The following is an 18687-nucleotide window of genomic DNA, read 5'->3' as shown; positions in this document are numbered from 1 at the left end:
CACACAAAACATTGATAGATTAGACCAAAAAAACAACAATAATAATCAAAGAAAAAGTGAATATTATAAGTGTCCTAAGAGAGAACTAATATATTATATTTCATACCAAAAAAACTATTATATGCATACTATATTTTATATAAAATTTCACAAAAAAATGGTATTCGTTAAGAAAAAGCACTAGAAGGAATACAGAGACGTCCACCATACTCTATAATATCTCTACATCCTGTTTACAGTGCCGTCATAGTAGTCTCTCCAGACCTCTCTCTCTCTCTCTCTCTCTCTCTCTCTCTCTCTCTCAGTCACCGTCTCTCCCCTTTGTCATATTGGATTCCGTATTTGGGCCAATAATTTGATCTGAGCTTCTTCTTGGATCATCTCTCTCATCGGCAAAAGGAAAAAAAAAAGGATCTTTTTCACTGTGTGTGTGTGCAGACAGAGATTGCATCAACCGATCATGGCGGTTTTACTTCATCTGTTTCTCGTCTTCTCCATGATTTCCTATTCAAGTAAGCTTCCCTCTCTCCCTCTCTCTTCTTTCTTTTTTCTTCGTTTTTGTTTCCTTGTTCTTGGTTTAGCTGCAAATGGTTCAAGGGTTTTTCCTGGATCTTCATGTAGCTTTTTGCTCTGCTTGAAGCTTATCTTCTGCTAGTTTGCTTTTTGGGTTTTCTCATGGAAATTCCCCTTTTGTGTTCTTTGGAGATTTGTCTATTCGTCTCTCTAATCTTCGGTTGTGATAAAAATAGAAAATTTTCAGTGTTCAAATCACTCTTACCTAACAGAAAAACCTCAATCTTCTGGAATGGTAAGAGTGATATCATAAGAAAAAAATGGAAAAAATAACAGAAATTTATCTGTCACCGTATTTCCAAAAAAAAATCTCTCTCTCTATGATCTCAAGCTTAAAGAAAACAACTTTATCCACCATTTCCAGAAAGAATTAGTTGCCCTTGTTCAAAATCTGGAATTTTTAACTGAACCCGCGAATCTAATGTCTGTTTCGGACACGGCAGACGCGGCGTACTGTGTATGCAAAGACGGTGTAGGGGAAGCAGTTCTTCAAAAGGCCATAGACTACGCATGTGGAGCAGGAGCTGATTGTACTCAGATCCAACAGAACGGTCAGTGTTTCCAACCCAACACCGTCAAGAGCCACTGTGACGTCGCCGTCAACAGCTACTACCAGCGCAAAGCCTCCTCCGGTGCCACCTGTGACTTTAGCGGCGCCGCCGTCCTCACCAACTCTGCTCCTTCCAGTAATCAGAAATTTACCCTTCTGTCTATAAAAACCAGATCTTTTGATTTCGTTTGCTAATTTTATCCCTCTCTGTTGATCTTGCAGCCGCTTCAACCTGTTTATCTGGTTCCGGGTATGTTATATCAGAACTTTATTTCAGCTTTAGCCTGATGATTGCTCCGGATAGTTGTCTTTAAGCTGTTCTTTTGCAAGCTTTTTTGAGTTGGTAAGAGGTCTGATATAGACACAAGGAAATCATTCTTTTGCATCTGCTAGGTCTGGTTCTTGAGCTCTAGAAGTTGATTTGTGCTCTTCTGGGTAGATACATCTATCAAATGGGGGATTATGATCATTGTACCATGTCTGAAATGGGGATTATGAATGATCATCATACCATGTCTAAAAAGATCAAATATTATCTGTCAAACTATCAACATATTATGAATTTTCCCTGTTTATTGATTGTATCGGATATGATTGATTGCTGTTTTACTTGTTTGCTTCTACAGCTCATCCGGAACTCCAACCACTGTGGGTCCGACCACAGGTACTCCAACCACTGGGACCCCGACCACTGGAACTCCGACCACCGGAACGCCTACAACCGGGACTCCGACCACAGGAACACCGACGACTGGAACGCCAACCACAGGAACGCCGAACACGGGAATGCCCACCACTGGAACTCCGACAATGGGCACTCCAACCACTGGGAACCCAACTTCATCTTCTTCGTCTGTGTTTCCGGGCACGACCCTTGGTCCCACGGGAAGCGGCGGCTTGGGTGATCCGAGCGCCGGAGAATCTCTCTCCTCTGTCCAAGCAACCACTAGCACTGTCTTCTTGCTAACCGTAGCTGTGCTAATGTGGGTCTAGATGAGAGATCTCAGTCAGTTGCTGTTTTTTTATCAACCGCTGATAGTTTACCAGTGGGATTACGCAACGGTTATATATCTCTCTTTCTCACTTTCTCTCGTAGGGTTTGAAGGAATTGGAACGGCAGAGACGACACGCTTCTTTTTCTCTCTTAGTATTTCTGGGCTGTATAACCTAAAAATCAAGAGCTTTTTTTTTTTTTTTTGTATATTCTGAGAATGAGATGCTCTTTGTTTGCTGTGCTCTTTTATGTTGTCGAATGCGCATATCATCATCCTTCCCATCAGTGAATCCCGCATGATTTACAAGTGGGATTTGCATAACTAATCAAAACCCATCTTTTTATGGTAAATGCTGCAATGGAAAGGCGCATCCTTTATCCAGAGTTCCATCGGGAAAGACGGTTGCTTTTCTGAAACGGAGTGTTGTGTTGTAAACGCGTTTAATTTGATTCCTGCGCGGCTGGTGGAGAGATTCACTTTCCCGGAAAATTCGAAGGATTCTCTCACCTTTTTCAACGTCAAAAATTTCCAAAACAATACGCGCAGGCAGGAAGAGAATGACGCTATCTACGTTTTCGGTTGGTGGTCTGGAGAAAGAAATATCTCAGAAGCAGAACAGATATTTCTGCTCTGTTCCATTTTCTAACAGAGCGAGTTCGTAGATTCTCTTGGGTTTGTTTCATTTAGATCATTGAAGCTTTGAATCGGATACTGCTCCGTAGTGGGGAAGAAGAATCTGATTCCTATCGACCCGTTTCGTCATCTGTCGAATCTCTTGCTGATTCCGAAATTGGTTACTTTTTTCCGTAGTTTGGATTGAAAAGACGATCGCTTTCCATTGGTTCAAACCCGGAATGATCGCTGTTAGAAGATGAATTCAGAATCATGAAAACGTTTTTTTACAAACATGGATTAGGCGCTGAATCTGGGTTTTGAAGTAGTTGGTTCTTCATGGCGTGTCTGTCTATTTATGGCGTTCCACGTGGCGATTTATTACAGGAGGATGGGTTTGAATTCCTTATTTTGAGATCATCATCGTACAGGAGGAATTCCATTCCAACATCAATTCCGAGGGAAATTTCAGTTAAAAAGGATGGCGCGAAAAGCAGCCATTTTTGGCTAAGAGTTGATCCCGCAATAGTGGGAGCACCTTCGGTCGGAAAATCTGGGGAAAAAAAATCATTGAAACTGTAATTTTCCTTTTTTTTTTCTCTGGGCTATTCAAAAGATTATCCCTTTCTTTTGGTTTCGTGTTCAAAGATTCTTGGTTGTTGCTGTCTCCAGATTATTTCTACAACTTTCAGATATTCAGAGATCCATTCGTCTGTTGAAGTCGAATTTCTCCGACATCTGTTTGATCGTCTGAGAATATTCTACCATTTTGTTCTCCTGGATTCAAGAGAAGAATCAAGAGGATTACGAGGATTGCTGTTGAGGGTGAAGTAAAGGGCACCAAGAACTAGGGTTCGTCGGGAATTTCATGGATATCCATAGGCATACGTAAGCATATATTCTGTTTTACATTTTTCATAAGGATTCGATCATTCATGATATGAAATGCGAAGGATGGATTAAGTGAAGAAAATCTCTCATTTAGGAAACATATACAGATTTACCATGCAACTTCGATTCCAGAAGCCTCATGGGATCATAACGTGAACTTGAGCATGCCCTTTCTTGTGTTTTACGTAAACAATTTCAAGGAAGATTAGGGTTTTGATTTCTTTTTTTTGGGAACTTTCTAGTATATGGAACCGAATCACACGAAGAAACACAGTCATGGATCAAGCAGAAGCAAAGGAAGTAGGAGTGGAAGTGATGGAGATGGAGAGTCAACGGCCAGAGAAAGGAATGAAAAGAAGAGTCTGTTCCAGATAGGAGGGGGCATTCCCAGCTTCGAGGATATCAATGATCGTCTCAAGAAAGATACAGAAGCCATCCATGGGATACAGATCTCCATGGGGTCCACATCCCCATCCCCATCATCATCATCATCCCCATCACCATCATCATCATCATCGGATGACATGATAGAGCTGAAAGCAAAGCAGGATACAAAACCCCATGTATCTTCAGGATTAGGCCAATCACAAGGGTCCCCAGACAATAAAACACCGAGATTTCGAGTGTCTGTCCAGACAAATGCATCGGCATGGCTTCCTCCGTTGTCCCCGACAAAGTCACCGCCAGTTCAAGTGATGGAAAGGGAAGGATACGATCCACAGAGAATACCGTCATCCATATTCGAAAAGAGTGAGGCTTTGGATTGGAGTGCAGCTTCGAACGAGTCGCTGTTTAGTCTAAGGATAGGTGATAACTTTCTAGCAAGGGATCAAGACTTCAGTCTAGCGAGGATTCGTGACATCAGTCTAGCAAGGGATAATGTTTTTTCTTACAGCGACTTCAAATCTGAGGAACTTATAAAATCGGGCGAGCTTTTAGCTTACTGCCCGTCTCTTCCTATTCATATCGAGGATTCAGAAGGGAAGACCTCTGATGCCGAGGAGGAGGAGGAGGAAAGGAATGGAGAAGCTGAGACAATCATGGAGACTGAATCAGAAGCGAAGTCATCAATGCCGATCCTTTCATGGAGGGACCTCAGTGAATTAGATCATAATTCAGACCGAACCCTAAGCCATTCGAATAACTCAGATCAAAGGCCGACAAGTTTGCAATCTTTTTCATCTCCGGAGTAAGTATGTCTCTTTTGAACAAACCCGCCTGGTTCATGCTTCTTATAAGGTAATTCCATCTTTTTCTAAGCGTTGTTAGTTTCTCGCCCAAAATTGCAGAAGGAAAAAGAGCGAGAAGAAAACTAAGACAGCTACAAAGAACATCAAGAAAAAGAAAAAGAGGTGTTGTTGCTGCTGCTGCTGCTGCTGCAAGAACTGTCGGACATGTCCATGTCCAAACAATGGCTGTTTCTCGAGCTGATAAAAAAAATACCTAGTTTTAAATTTAAATAAATTGTGCCTCTTCTCCTGCCGCCATTGTTGCAGCAGATGGAGGTCGTGCTGTTATGACTGCTTCTGCTGTCGTTCTTCCTGCTGCTATTCCAGGTACAACCATTTCTAGTTTCTTCCGAGACTGATTCTGTTTTCTTTTCACATGATTCGATCTCCTTCTTCTGTTATGTTCTTTGAACGATCTTATAGTAACTTGTAACTCAAGCAAATGATTCAAATTATGCCGTTTGTCTGGTCTCCTTTGATTGGATTCATTGCACAAGTGTTAATGGGGAAATAAATATGTGGTAAGAGAGTAAAATTAGATTTTGAGATATTATTGGAAATAATAATAGATACAATATTATTATATCAAATATTGTGTATTTGATTTATTTTCATTGTATTTATATTTCTTTTTTATCTCTTTTGTTAATATTTTTTATAAATATATAAATTATTTTCATTGTAATTTAATAAAAAAAAATAGATGTAACAATAAAATTAATTCTGTTATTTTATCTTTCGGTTCTTTTTTATTTATTTATTTATCTTTTATATTTTATTTTTCAAGTTAAATCTGACATTTGAACAGATAGGGACAAAGAGCATAAAGAAGCACAGCGCAAGTACTGGTTCTTGTTGCTTAGATTTAGATTACGTACTGTCAAATGATAACAAATTTACTAAATATGTTCACATAATTTTATTTTGTTTGTAACTCATCTGGATACTAAACAGTTCAAATTAAGAATATATATATATATATATTAAAAGGATTACAGACAGCTCAGAAGGTCATGGGAGGCACCCAAAACGTATCCCCAAAATTTGTAATCCACTTTATATTATTTTTTAATATCTAATAATATATTTGTAGATTTTCCCCTTTGATACTGACATTTATCTTATAATTGATTGTTTACATCTATCTATGCAAACAGTTGTAACCCTGTTACGGGAAATATTCCAGAAAATAAAAATAGTTGTAACCCTATTTGTTGACAACGACGGAGGCGTTGGAGATTTGGTTTGCAATTTCGGTTTTTGGCGAAACCCGAGAAAAAGAGAATTGATTTCAATTAAACCGAGAAGGTCAAAACGCAGCGTATCAAGAACGGGGCATTTTAAACTTGTATACGGCATGCTCCCTTCCATTTTCCGTTCCGTTTTTAAACTTAAACAACGCCGTATTTTTTACGTCATCTTGACGCTAATTTAACCACGTCTCCGTAGGGAAAACAAAGTTAAAATCTCAGATCCTTACGTAAAAAATAAAATTGGAAAATAATACGATTCGGAATCTAATAATGGACCAAAAGTGGGTCCCACTCAAAGGTGTAGTCTAGCAAGAAGCCGCCATGTGTTGACCTTGTGACCCATGAATTGACTTGTCGTGGGCCCCATCTGACTTGTCTCCTTTCCAACAAAATTAGGGACAACTAAAATTCCGCCTCTGTTCCCAATTAAATAAATATCCTTTTAAATCCTTCTGAGTCGGACACCGGATATCAGAACGTGTCTCAATCTATAGAGCGGACGAAAACGATATCAGAACAGCATCACAGATCTGAGAAAATTTATCGTCCTACGCAATAGACGGCAAATTACGTAGAGCAGATAAATCAGTCTCGTAAAACTGACCGGTTTAAGGAAAATTTAAATCACAATTTTTTTTATGAGTATTGATCTGATATATATATATATAACACAAATTTGAGAAGAAAATGGATATATTAATTGAAACTCCAGATATTTTATTTTATTTTTATATATGTTAAAGATGTTAAAATATACAAATTCAAGATTTTGTTACATGGGTTTTCATATAATCGAGTCTTTTTTGTATGATATGGGTGTATCCGTATTATACTTTAAATTCCTATATTATTGCGAAAGTTAATGAAAAGTAGATGATTTTTCTGAATTTTTTTTTTAAAAAAATGTCTAAAGTTCAAAGCTCGTCTCTTTTACGATAGTTTTGTGGAAATTATTTCCTTGTTTGACTATTTCCATTACATCAACAGCTTCGCCTTTCTTGGTTATCGGGCAGGGAACTCTGGTTCTTTAATGTCGTTTTCTTCTGGGTAAAACATTAATCTCTTCCTTCCAATATCGGATTCGGACAGAGGGGGAAGAGAAAAGTTTTGATTTTCGCGGGGATCTTTGGGAAGAGGAGATTTGGGTTTTTGACTTTCGCCGGGATTAATTTCCTGCGGAGAAAATGAGGAACAGTCTTCTCTGGAAAACCATGTTCTGGGTCGTCTTGTTTTCGCTTTCATTTTCCCGGAAAGTGCTTTCCGGGAATGTTTTCCATGACAGAACTGTTCTGCTGGAGCTGAAGAGAAGTTTCACCGATCCAAATGGGATACTCTCGAGCTGGGATTCCGACAGCTCAAACCACTGTTCTTGGTACGGTGTCTCCTGCGACTCCAAGTCAAGGGTCGTCTCTCTGATTCTCAGAGGCTGCCGCCGTGGGGATCAAGGTGGTTTTGACTTTGCAGATTTACCTTCCTGTTCCCTTAGATTAGGAGGTGAAATCTCGTCGGCTGTCGGTAAACTTGCTGAAATTAGGGTTTTGTCTCTTGCCTTCAACTATTTGAGCGGTGAATTACCTGAGGAGATTTGGGGATTGGAGAAACTGGAGGTGCTTGACCTTCAAGGTAATAGCTTTCTCAGGAAATTTCCAGGGAGATTTTCTGGGTTGAAGAGAATCGGGGTTTTGAATCTAGGGCTTTATCAGATTCCATCTGAGAATATGCTTGTGCCGCTGATTCTGGCTAAGGACGAGATTCTTGAATCGTCTAGGAACAGAATCAAGCTTCGAAAGCTTATGGAATCCGATGATGGAGATGAGAACCCTAAAAACAAAATGGGTCCGAATCCGGACACCGAAACGGGCCAATCTCCGCCTGGTAAAGACGGTTTGTACCCGATAGAGATCGCTTCGATCGTGTCAGCTTCAGTCATTGTCTTTGTCCTTCTCGTACTCGTCGTCTTGTTCATCTACACGAGGAAATGGAAGCGGAATTCTCAGGTTCAGGTAGCCGAAACGAGGGAGATCAGAGTGTTTGTGGACATCGGAGTTCCTCTAACGTATGAGAAAATCGTTAGGGCAGCAGGTTACTTCAGTAACTCGAACTGCATCGGCCATGGTGGCTTTGGTTCCACATACAAAGCCGAGGTGTCTCCAAACGTTGTAATTGCCGTCAAGAGGCTCTCTGTCGGGAGATTTCAAGGGGTTCAACAGTTTCACGCTGAGATAATGACGCTGGAAATGGTTAGACACCCGAATCTCGTTACCCTAATCGGGTACCACGCAAGTGAGACCGAGATGTTCCTCATTTACAATTACTTACCCGGTGGAAACCTCGAGGATGTCATCAAGGAAAGATCAGAATCCAATCTCGACTGGAAGATCCTTCACAAGATCGCGTTGGATATAGCCCGAGCCCTTGCCTACCTCCATGACCAATGTTCTCCCAAGGTTTTGCACCGAGACATCAAACCGAGCAACATACTTTTGGACAACAACTACAATGCGTATCTGTCTGATTTCGGGCTGTCCAGATTGGTGGGAACTTCGCAGTCCCATGTCACAACAGGCGTGGCTGGAACATTCGGGTACGTGGCTCCAGAATACGCAATGACATGCCGTGTTTCTGAGAAGGCGGATGTTTACAGTTACGGGATAGTGCTGCTCGAGCTGATATCGGAGAAACGGGCGTTGGATCCGACGTTTTCTTCGCAGGAGAACATCGTGTCGTGGGCACATACGATGTTAAAACAAGGCAGGGCTAAGGATGTTTTCGCGAAAGGGCTGTGGGATTCGGGTCCACAGGACGATCTAGTCGAGGTTCTGCATTTGGCCCTCAAGTGCACTGTCGATAGCCTCTCTACTCGACCGACCATGAAACAGGTGGTTCAGCATCTCAAACATAGCCAGCCCTCTAAATGAACCCAAATGTCTGACCCCCATGGCTCTCCTCTGAAACAGGCGGTTCAACATCTGACACAGAACCTGCCCCTCTGAATGAACCCAAAGGTCTTGCCATAGCTGTAGCCCGTTTAGAGTTCAGATCAGAAGTCTCTCTTCTACAGCGGGTGTTTGCTTTTTTTTTCTTTTTTTTTTTTTTGCTTGTCTTGTTAGTGTTATTGTTCTTGGCAATGTGCTTGATTTAGAAGGGGAAAAAAAAAACTTTTTCCAATTTGGAAGATATAACCCTTACATTAGAACCAGAAACTTAATCTGCTCAAGTACACTGCGTAGGTTGTTACATTCTGATGCAGACTAAAGATTAGGGACAACTAAAATTCCGCCTCTGTTCCCAATTAAATAAATATCCTTTTAAATCCTTCGAGTGGGAGACCGGATATCAGAACGTGTTTCAATCTATAGAGCGGACAAAAACGATATCAGAACAGCATCACAGATTTGAGAAAATTTATCGTCCTATGCAATAGGCGGCAAACTACGTAGAGCAGGTAAATCAGTCTCGTAAAACTGACCGGTTTAAGGAAAATTTAAATCACAACTTTTTTATGAGTATTGATCTAATATATATATATATATATATATATATATATATAACACAAATTTGAGAAGAAAATGGGTATATTAATTGAAACTCCAGATATTTTATTTTATTTTTATATATGTTAAAGATGTTAAAATATACAAATTCAAGATTTTGTTACATGGGTTTTCATATAATCGAGTCTTTTTTGTATGATATGGGTGTATCCGTATTATACTATAAACTTCCTATATTATTGCGAAAGTTAATGAAAAGTAGATGATTTTTCTGATTTTTTTTTTTTAAAAAAATGTCTAAAGTTCAGAGCTCGTCTCTTTTACGATAGTTTTGTGGAAATTATTTCCTTGTTTGACTATTTCCATTACATCAACAGCTTCGCCTTTCTTGGTTATCGGGCAGGGAACTCTGGTTCTTTAATGTCGTTTTCTTCTGGGTAAAACATTAATCTCTTCCTTCCAATATCGGATTCGGACAGAGGGGGAAGAGAAAAGTTTTGATTTTCGCGGGGGAGAGAAATAAGAACTCTCTATTCATGTACATGTCCGGAGGTAAATTGTACGGTGTTAAAATCACCGGCCAGTAATTCGGACCAGACATCCCAAATGGAATAAATTCATCCATGCATAATGCCAGGTATACGTTTCTAGATTCGCTTGCAAAACCAGGAAATAACCGTTGCAAGTATTTCCAAGCCAAAGCATCGGATGAATGATGCATTTCTTCTTCGGGCGACGAATGTTCAACATGCCACCGCATATGCGATGCTGTCTTCTCGGATTGATATAACCTTTTCAAACGGTCTGTTACAGGAATGTAAAACATTCTCTTCAAAGGAATCAACTTGCCTTTCTTTGAAGATTTTCGGCGTGGGTCATATCTGCCTTTTCCACAAAAACGACATTCCATCAATTCTGCAACTTCTTTCCAGAAAATCATACAGTTATCTTCACAAACATCAATCTTTCGGTAAGGTAGACCCAATGTACGCATCAGACTCTTTGTCTCATAATATATTATATTGCAGTGTTACCTTCTGGAAGATACTGTTTAAACATCTGGATGAATCCGTCCATGCATCTCTCTGGAAGATTATAGTCAGTCTTCATGCTCATCAGTTGTGAAGACAACGATAATCTTGAAAGTCCTTGTACGCTTCCTTCGTAAATCAGAGTATTCGCCGTGTGAAGCATGTCATAAAATCGTTTTGCTTCAGCATTGGGTTCTTCCTCCATACACGGAGAAGGTTGCACCACTCACCATCTCTACGTATGGATTCCTTTCTTCTTCTTCAATGATAGCAGGTTGCACCACGTGAAGTTGTTCTTCTGGGTCATGTGATGATGATATGACGTATCATACATTTTTCTATGAGCGAGCCAAACAAAATAGTTGGACATGAACCCTCTCCTGTAAACGTGATTCCACACTTCATGTTGAGTTCGCCATTTTCGATTCTCACACTTCGGACACGGGCAGGGCAACTTCGAATTCTCAACATACGACATTTGACTTGTTGCAAACGCCATAAATTGCTTTAATCCCTCTTCAAACTCTCGAGATATTTGATTATTGGACAAATCAATTCGCCCATACATCCATATTCTTGAAGAAAAAAACATTTTTTTTCTGTGATTTTTTCTTTATTTCCTTTTCTCATACTCTAGCAACTGTCGGTCGTGGATATTTATAATTAAACACATCGACATATTTGCGACAGACATATTTGTCGTAACAAAGATTACGACAGATTTGCGACAACATTGCTATAGAAATTAGGTGGCACACAAAACACATTTGTAACTACCTTTGCGACAGTGTCAGTGTTGTCGCCAAATTGTCGCAAAGTGATTACGATAGATACATTTGTCACAAATTCAGTCGTTAAATAACAACATACAGACTATCGCAAAATGTCGGTCGCAGGTTGTCGTCAACTATCATAAAAACTTGGCGATAGATGTTTGTGTCGTAATCTGTCGGAAAGTTCCAACAAAACTTGCGACAGAGTGCGACAGGATTCAGATTTCGATTTTCAGTCGCGTATCTGTTGTAATCTGTCGCATATTGTTTGCGGCAGATTAACTGTAATACCCCGAATCAAGATTCGAAAATTTTAATTAGTTTCCGGAAAAAGAAAAATTCGATCGACGAGTCTTAAAGACCTTAAAAATGGACCATAAAGTATCGGGACAAGGTCCGGGAATCACCACATGTGAAAGAGACGAGAAAACGATGAAAAACGGGAAACAGGACGTCTGGACTGACCGGTCTAAGAGGCAGACCGACCGGTCCAGCGTGACAGACACATGTGCAAATCCAGCTCGAGTTGCCGACTTCAGACAGGCTTTTCTCAGCGCGTGGGGTACCAAATGACGTGTCGTGACCACCCCCGGACCCTCCACGATGCAGACTTTACAGTGGGAATGAGCTAGTGCTCATGTGACTCGTCCTTGTCGATGAAAAACCTCTGAAAAGATGGCACCTCAGCCATTTTTCTCTGCAGAAGAAGAACCTAGCAGAAAGAGAAGAAAGAGAGAGAGAGGAAGAGAAAGAGACTGAGAGAAGAGGAAGGGAGCTCGGGGAAGCACAGAGGGACAACCTTAGAAGGTCTGGAAGGATCATCGGCATTGGAATCACCGGAAAACACCATGAACTCCAGCCAAAATCAGATCCGAATCTGATTAATTTGAGTGGCTCGAGTTGCCTCTGTGTGAGCTCATTTTCATCATTGTTATGGTGTTAATTCGATGAACCTGGACATGATTAGAAAGTGGAAGTTGCAATGAACACATAGAAACAAACGGAACTCGATTTGGTGAAGAAACGAGTAAGATATGAAAATTTGAAAATCGAAGAAAAACTGTAAATTTCATAGAAGAACACAAACTTGTTCTAATTCCGAGACTTTCGGGTCATTACCCAGAAAATAGGTGTGATAATTGAATGAATTGATGGTTAGAATCAAAAGGGGACATTTCAGTGAACATTTAGAAACAAATGGCGCTCAATTTGGACAAGAAATGAGTAAGTTATGAGCCAACGAAGTCGTACCGAAATCTGGGACGAAATCGCGAAATCACGATGTCTCCAGGCTCTAGACCGATCGGTCCAGACCTTGAAAATGCCTGAAATGCCCGAAAATGCCTGGACCGACCGGTCCAGACCTCGGGAATGCCTGGACTGACCGGTCCAGACTAGAAAATTGATAAAATTGAGCCAAAAACGTCTTGGGATGAGATATAACCCTTGGATCGACCAAACTATGTGAAAAATGAGTCGGAACAACGACAAAACATAACAGGGAAGAATCTGAATAAATCAATAATTTGAATGCGTGGTGAGATGTGCGACATACACCGAGTGAATCGTTGTATGATGAGTGGATTTATTTCCGATGGGTCACGAGAAACAAAGACGAAGCCGCCGCCGTCGCTCGGCCCCGACCCGAACCAGAATCCTCCTGGTTCTTGCTGCTTCGAAGCTTCTCGTTCCTTCTTCTCTTCGCCGCCATTCTCCTTAACGTCTGCATCTCCTTCCTCTTCCTCCACTCCTCCTCCGTCTCCACCGGCAACGATGTCGTCCTCGTCAAACCTGTGCTTCGCGCCGCCGACGAGGGACAACCCTCCGTCGTCACTGCCTCCTTCTCCGTATTCCCCGCCGTCGCTGCCGTCGGCTTCTCCTCCCGGCAAATTGGCATCGTTCCCACGACCGAGGACGATCTCGTTAGCTTGTTCAGACCAGTACCGGTCTTGTCGATCCCGAATCTGCCGCCGAGAGACAAACCCAGATTGAGTTCGATCTTGTCTTCGTCATCTTCGTCGTCATCTTCATCATCATCATCGGGTTCAGAGGAAGCAGGGATGAAACTCTGAAGAAGATCTCTGGGGAAGAAAGAGGTGTTGGTCGACGCCATTTCTCTGCTGCTCTCTACTCTTTTTCCTTTGTCTGATTCAGCCATTTCTGGTTTTAGAAGAGATGAAAAGAAAAAAGAAAAAAAAAATACAGAGAGACAAAAAAAAAATGTTTAAGGAAGGTGATGTAACAGTAATGACCAGATTTTGATCCAACCCATATCCAAACCAGCTTCCATCTTATAATTTTTTTTTTATGGTAATTATTTCACAAAACTGGGCAGACAATGCGAATGCTGCACTAAACATATAACTCCTTTTTTCAAATAAAAATACATGGGGGATAAATAAATAAGGGAAGAAAATCAAATTTCCTCATACGGATGATTCTGTAAAATTCAATTCAATTCAATTATTTCCCTAAATTCGCATAGAAACCCATTAATAAAATAAATAAATAAATTGCATAAAAATTTTCGTCATAATTAGACTCTGGTATAGCCAAAATAATAATAACAATAACTGTATACTGTTTTTTTACATATATAGGACGTCGTTTATACTTTATACGATAAGATCTGCTCTCCAACAACATTTTTTATTTTTATTTTTATATAGGGAGCTGATAAGTTATCCTAGCAAAATAGGATAAAATAATATAGCTTTATTTTATTAATAATTAATGTACCTAGTTAGAAACACCTTCTATTTTCAACAAATAATTAAAATCCAAATATTTCTTCATAGTAACTGAAATTTCAGATATTTGCTCAAATTCCAAATAACTGTAGTCTGTGAATATTTGTATAGAATATTCAAAACCATTTTAAAAATAAAACGATCAATGATTTCAATATATAAGAATAAATTGAACCGAATCAAATAACTATATTAATTAAATTATAAAATAATTAGATATAAGTTCAAAATTAATTGCATAATTTCATTCAATCAGATATAAAATAATAAATGTGAAAAAATAGGATATTGAGACCGAGCATATCTATCATTTCTCAATATAAATGAGAATGACAAGAATACCCCTGCACAGTGATTCGTCGAAAGGCCGAGAGAAAGTAGCTAAGGGAGAGGAGCCACGTGGAGATCAGGTAATCCCTCGTTGTGACACGTTATGTACGGTATCCCTTATTTCTAATTTAATTAATTTATTTTATTTTTATTATTTGTTATTATTATTTTGTCCTTGTCACCCACCCAACCTTTTTTAGGCCCAATTATTTCTCTACACTTTTCCTTTATTATTCTTTTGCTAAAATGTTTACACAAAAATAATAATATTAATAGTATCTTCTTGTGGCCATTGGGTGATTTGAAAGGACACGTGTCCACGTCAGCGTCAAGAGACACGTGTCATACTGTAGGGTAAGGGACACGTGTGTCCCCGTTTAGTTAGTCAGAGATGCCTGTTATAAAGATAAGGAATATTTCATGTAATTTTCAATACGGTATTTATGAAGTGTACACATATGCATGATTCAAGTATGCGAACGCTTGCACAAAACATGTATGTATAAATGTATGTATGTATGTATGTATGTATGTATGTATGTATGTATGTATGTATGTATGTATGTATGCGTCTTTTGCGTACTTGTAATTGTCTACGGAAGGATACTATTTCACTAACAAAAATATGTGGGTGTCTAACTCATGCAATAATATTGACAAAGAAAGCGCACACAAATATATATATATATATATATACACGTACGTTTCATATAGTAATACAATTTATAATTGAAAGTAATAGTAAACTTACTATAATTTTTAGGGATAAATTTAAATTTATTATGATGGTATTTAACAATTTTTATTTAAGATTTATAAAATTTATAAAGAAATTATGTTTTTAATCAGGGACATAGGACTCCGTTGTTAATGAACTGGATCCACCTTGTTGTCACACATCTAGATATATATAATCTTGTTTTGTAATTATATTTTAGTTTTGTTAGTTTCATATATAAAATACTTGTTGTTGTCAGGATCTAGAAATACTTGTTAGTAATAATAAATTTACTATAATTTTTAGGGATAAATTAAAATTTATTATAAGGGTATTTAACAATTTTTATTTGAAATTTATAAATTTTATAAATAAATTAATTTTTTTAATCAAGGGACATAGGACTCCGTTGCTAATGAATTGGATTCGTCTTATTGTCACATATATATATATATAGGTTAGTAAATATAGTTTGTGATTGCAATTTTAAATTAGAGGATGTACGATACCAACTAGTAAATTATTAATCAAGCATCCATAGACTCTCAGACTACTGAATTATTTCATCCTATGCATCACTAATTTTCAATGAAACACTTTTTTTTGTCTTTATATTATATAGAAGCAACTTATTATTATTATACGAATTTATACTAATAATAATAATTAGTTAAGGCCGTACCAAATGGCTGGGAGCGTGGTCCAGGCGCGCCAGCGAGAAGTCTGGGGACCGGTCACAACGCCGGAGTACCCAGATAGTAAATGACGATAATACCCCCTCTCCCAGTTAATATATTTTATTTTTTGAAAAAAAATTATTAAGTGTTTTGGAAAAATACAAGCAACGTGAAGGCATGTCAGAGTTTCAGACAGGCTACACGTGTCATAGTAGGTATGGTGATACTTGCGTGTCCAACTTCGTATCTCCATTTTCCCCCAGATTATACTCCACGTTTTCCAATTCCACTCCTTCTTTCTCTAATTATTATTTATTATTATTATACAGATGAATCGTATGTACCATAAATAATATTTTTTTGGTGTTGAAGTTGGACACGAATTTTAATTTCATTTATTTAAATCGGGTAAAATTTTTCACGTTGGTGGTCTTTTTTATTTTTCTTTTGTTGCCATATGGAAAAATATGATTGAACTTAATTTGAAACACTAAGCAAAACACAGCATCATCATTGAAGTGTTTTTTTTTGGGGGGGTGAAAAAGAGAACAGGGCACATTGCCACGTTTCGTAAGGAGGAGACATGCATAATTCGTGTATCGGGAAAAAGTATGGTCGTGCGAAAGAATTTTATCACTTTTGAAAAAAAAAATCTTATTTTTATTATTATTGATTTATAATGTAAAAAAAACAAAGCAAAGGTTGGTAAAAAAAAAAAGAGCACATTTTCTGTTAGTGATATTTGGCGGTCGAAGGCGAATCCAACTCGGTGAGTACTCCCTTTGTTTTCTTAATAATTGACGTTATACATGAAAAAAATATTTTTTTTAAAATAGTTAGATTTTTTAGGTAATTTTTTAAAATAAAATTCAATTTTATTATTCTCTTTAATGGGCTGTAACTATACAATTTAGCTGCATAAAATAGGAAACTTTATATTTGTTTATGCGGATTCTTCCTTTCTCTTTCATGTCATCTCTTCATTCCTTTATTTATAAGCTCCCTTTCCAAGTCATATATCCTTCCATACTTTTGCATCCTAGAGCATGTATCTTACGTTTGAGAGTCGTGCATGCCATGCAACATTTCTTCTTCGTCCAAATGTTCATTATTGTTGTGTCTTGGATTATATCTTGATAATGTATTAATCTCAACATTAACAAAAAAAAAAACATGTTTGGGGTAGATGGCAAGTTAACGATTAAGAACACGTAGCTACAATAAAATATTATTCTTATAGATGCATGTGAAACATAGTTTACATAAGTTTGATTGTCGTGTTATCTCTAAAGTTTCGATTTTATTGGAGTACGGCGAATTTCTAGGATACAATGACAGCATATTCGGGAAAATCTTTTCCGAATACCAAACAAAGTGAGAGAGGTATATGAGCTTAGTTCGAAACAAAACCACTCGGAGCGCGTCTAGACGGTCGAGGCGCAGATGTGCTAGAGAAACCGCATATCCATTCAGAGGCAATGCGACAGACATGAAACGGACAGAGGCACGCTTCTGACATGTGGCGATTTGAAGCGGAGGCGTACACTTCATCTTACGGCGCAAAAAGAGGCAAGGTAGGAATTGAAAAGAGAAAACATAATCGATGAAAAAAAGGAAAGTGAAAGGATGAAAAAAAGGAAAGTGGAAGATCGCATAAGATTGTAAAAGATCGAGATCTCTAAGTCGGTGCAAACCCAAAAAAATCAAACACCTACAGAGATTCAAACCAAGTAGAAGAAAAGAAGAAAAAACACTTGCGAACTGCGATTTTTTTTTTGTTCTGGTCATTAGGAGGCAACCTTTGTTTTTTCTGTGTCAATCGTCATCGCATGTACTTTATGTGACCGTTTCAGGTTTTCTCTTTTGGGTTTTTCTCTTGGATTTTGCCATCGACAACTGTAGTGGATAGGTTTCTGGGTTTTTTAGCTTCTGAACATTAAGAGATAAAGATAACACATCTAATAGCACTCACTCATAAAAGTTTCTTCCTGTTGCAGAAAAACCTTTTTTCTTCAAATTGTACATTTCTATTTTTATTTTTATTATTGATATTATTATTATTATTATATAAATAAAAAATATATGATCACTATATATATCATTTTGTGCAAGATCTTATAATGAAAGCAAAGAGCACTCTAAAGAATCCTGCGTATAAATACGTAATAAAAGATCTGTTGATGGTTTGGATGAAGATGAAGAAGAGTTTGTCTCAAAAAAACCAAGAATGAAGGATTCAATGGATATGTTTGTCACTCCTCAAGATAACCCAAAAAAGGATGGAATCAACAAAGTTGTTGACAAGAACATCCAACAAAAAAACTTGTAGAGTAATAGTTAGATTTTTTTACGATATGGAAATTTCATTCAATATAGTTAGTTATCCAAGTTTTACGGAGATGTACGAAAGTATCGGACAATATGGTCCGAGATTGAAAGCACCTAGCATTATGAATTAAAAGTTCCTCTTCTCACAGAGGAGGTAAGCGATACTGAAATGCAATTAAATGAGCACAAGAAGAAGTGTAAAGAGAAAGTTTGCTCAATTTTATCAGATAGATGACGTGATTGGATTGTTAACAAGGATATAATAAATTTTTTATTATCATCATTATTATTATTATTATTATTATTATTATTATTATTATTATTATTATTATTATTATTATTATTATTATTATTATTATTATTATTATTATTATTATTATTATTATTATATAAACAAAAAATATATGATCAATTATTTTGTACAAGATTTTATAATGAAATCAAAGAGCACTCCAAAAGATCCTGCGTATAAATACGGTATAA

General features: G+C 37.9%; 4 protein-coding genes across 4 annotated transcripts; 3 read left to right on the top strand and 1 right to left on the bottom strand.

The window, feature by feature from the left end:
• Positions 1 to 246: 246 nt before the first annotated feature.
• LOC104800366 (PLASMODESMATA CALLOSE-BINDING PROTEIN 4-like) lies at positions 247 to 2361 on the top strand. Its single transcript, XM_010523165.2, has 4 exons — positions 247 to 512; positions 1017 to 1259; positions 1346 to 1373; positions 1750 to 2361. The coding sequence occupies exons 1-4, from the start codon at positions 461 to 463 to the stop codon at positions 2114 to 2116; spliced, it is 690 nt and encodes a 229-aa protein (XP_010521467.1). The 5' UTR covers positions 247 to 460; the 3' UTR covers positions 2117 to 2361.
• A 106-nt stretch (positions 2362 to 2467) lies between these two features.
• Positions 2468 to 5052, top strand: LOC104800368 (putative uncharacterized protein DDB_G0268590). Its single transcript, XM_010523168.1, has 3 exons — positions 2468 to 3618; positions 3864 to 4810; positions 4911 to 5052. Exons 2-3 carry the CDS (start codon positions 3867 to 3869, stop codon positions 5050 to 5052), a joined length of 1086 nt encoding a protein of 361 aa, XP_010521470.1. The 5' UTR covers positions 2468 to 3618; positions 3864 to 3866.
• Positions 5053 to 7037: 1985 nt separating this feature from the next.
• On the top strand, positions 7038 to 9350 carry LOC104800365 (probable LRR receptor-like serine/threonine-protein kinase RPK1). The gene has a single exon (XM_010523164.2). The coding sequence runs from the start codon at positions 7288 to 7290 to the stop codon at positions 9019 to 9021; it is 1734 nt and encodes a 577-aa protein (XP_010521466.1). The 5' UTR covers positions 7038 to 7287; the 3' UTR covers positions 9022 to 9350.
• A 3636-nt stretch (positions 9351 to 12986) lies between these two features.
• On the bottom strand, positions 12987 to 13730 carry LOC104800367 (ninja-family protein AFP1-like). Its single transcript, XM_010523166.1, has one exon. It carries the CDS (start codon positions 13557 to 13559, stop codon positions 12987 to 12989), a length of 573 nt encoding a protein of 190 aa, XP_010521468.1. The 5' UTR covers positions 13560 to 13730.
• Between the last annotated feature and the right edge of the window lie 4957 nt (positions 13731 to 18687).

This window comes from Tarenaya hassleriana, unplaced genomic scaffold (assembly GCF_000463585.1).
Source record: "Tarenaya hassleriana unplaced genomic scaffold, ASM46358v1 Cleome684, whole genome shotgun sequence".
Lineage (NCBI taxonomy): Eukaryota > Viridiplantae > Streptophyta > Magnoliopsida > Brassicales > Cleomaceae > Tarenaya > Tarenaya hassleriana.
The sequence above is the reverse complement of the archived record's forward strand: the minus strand, read 5'-3'. Positions and strand labels throughout refer to the sequence as shown.

Bases quoted from the DNA above. Each gene is read 5' to 3' on its own strand.
- LOC104800367 (XM_010523166.1), bottom strand. From the start codon at position 13,559: ATGGCTGAATCAGACAAAGGAAAAAGAGTAGAGAGCAGCAGAGAAATG.
- LOC104800365 (XM_010523164.2), top strand. From the start codon at position 7,288: ATGAGGAACAGTCTTCTCTGGAAAACCATGTTCTGGGTCGTCTTGTTT.
- LOC104800368 (XM_010523168.1), top strand. From the start codon at position 3,867: ATGGAACCGAATCACACGAAGAAACACAGTCATGGATCAAGCAGAAGC. The intron at 4,811-4,910 runs GTAAGTATGTCT...CCAAAATTGCAG, and splicing joins CAATCTTTTTCATCTCCGGA to AAGGAAAAAGAGCGAGAAGA.
- LOC104800366 (XM_010523165.2), top strand. From the start codon at position 461: ATGGCGGTTTTACTTCATCTGTTTCTCGTCTTCTCCATGATTTCCTAT. The intron at 513-1,016 runs GTAAGCTTCCCT...CGGACACGGCAG, and splicing joins CTCCATGATTTCCTATTCAA to ACGCGGCGTACTGTGTATGC. The intron at 1,260-1,345 runs GTAATCAGAAAT...TTGATCTTGCAG, and splicing joins CACCAACTCTGCTCCTTCCA to CCGCTTCAACCTGTTTATCT.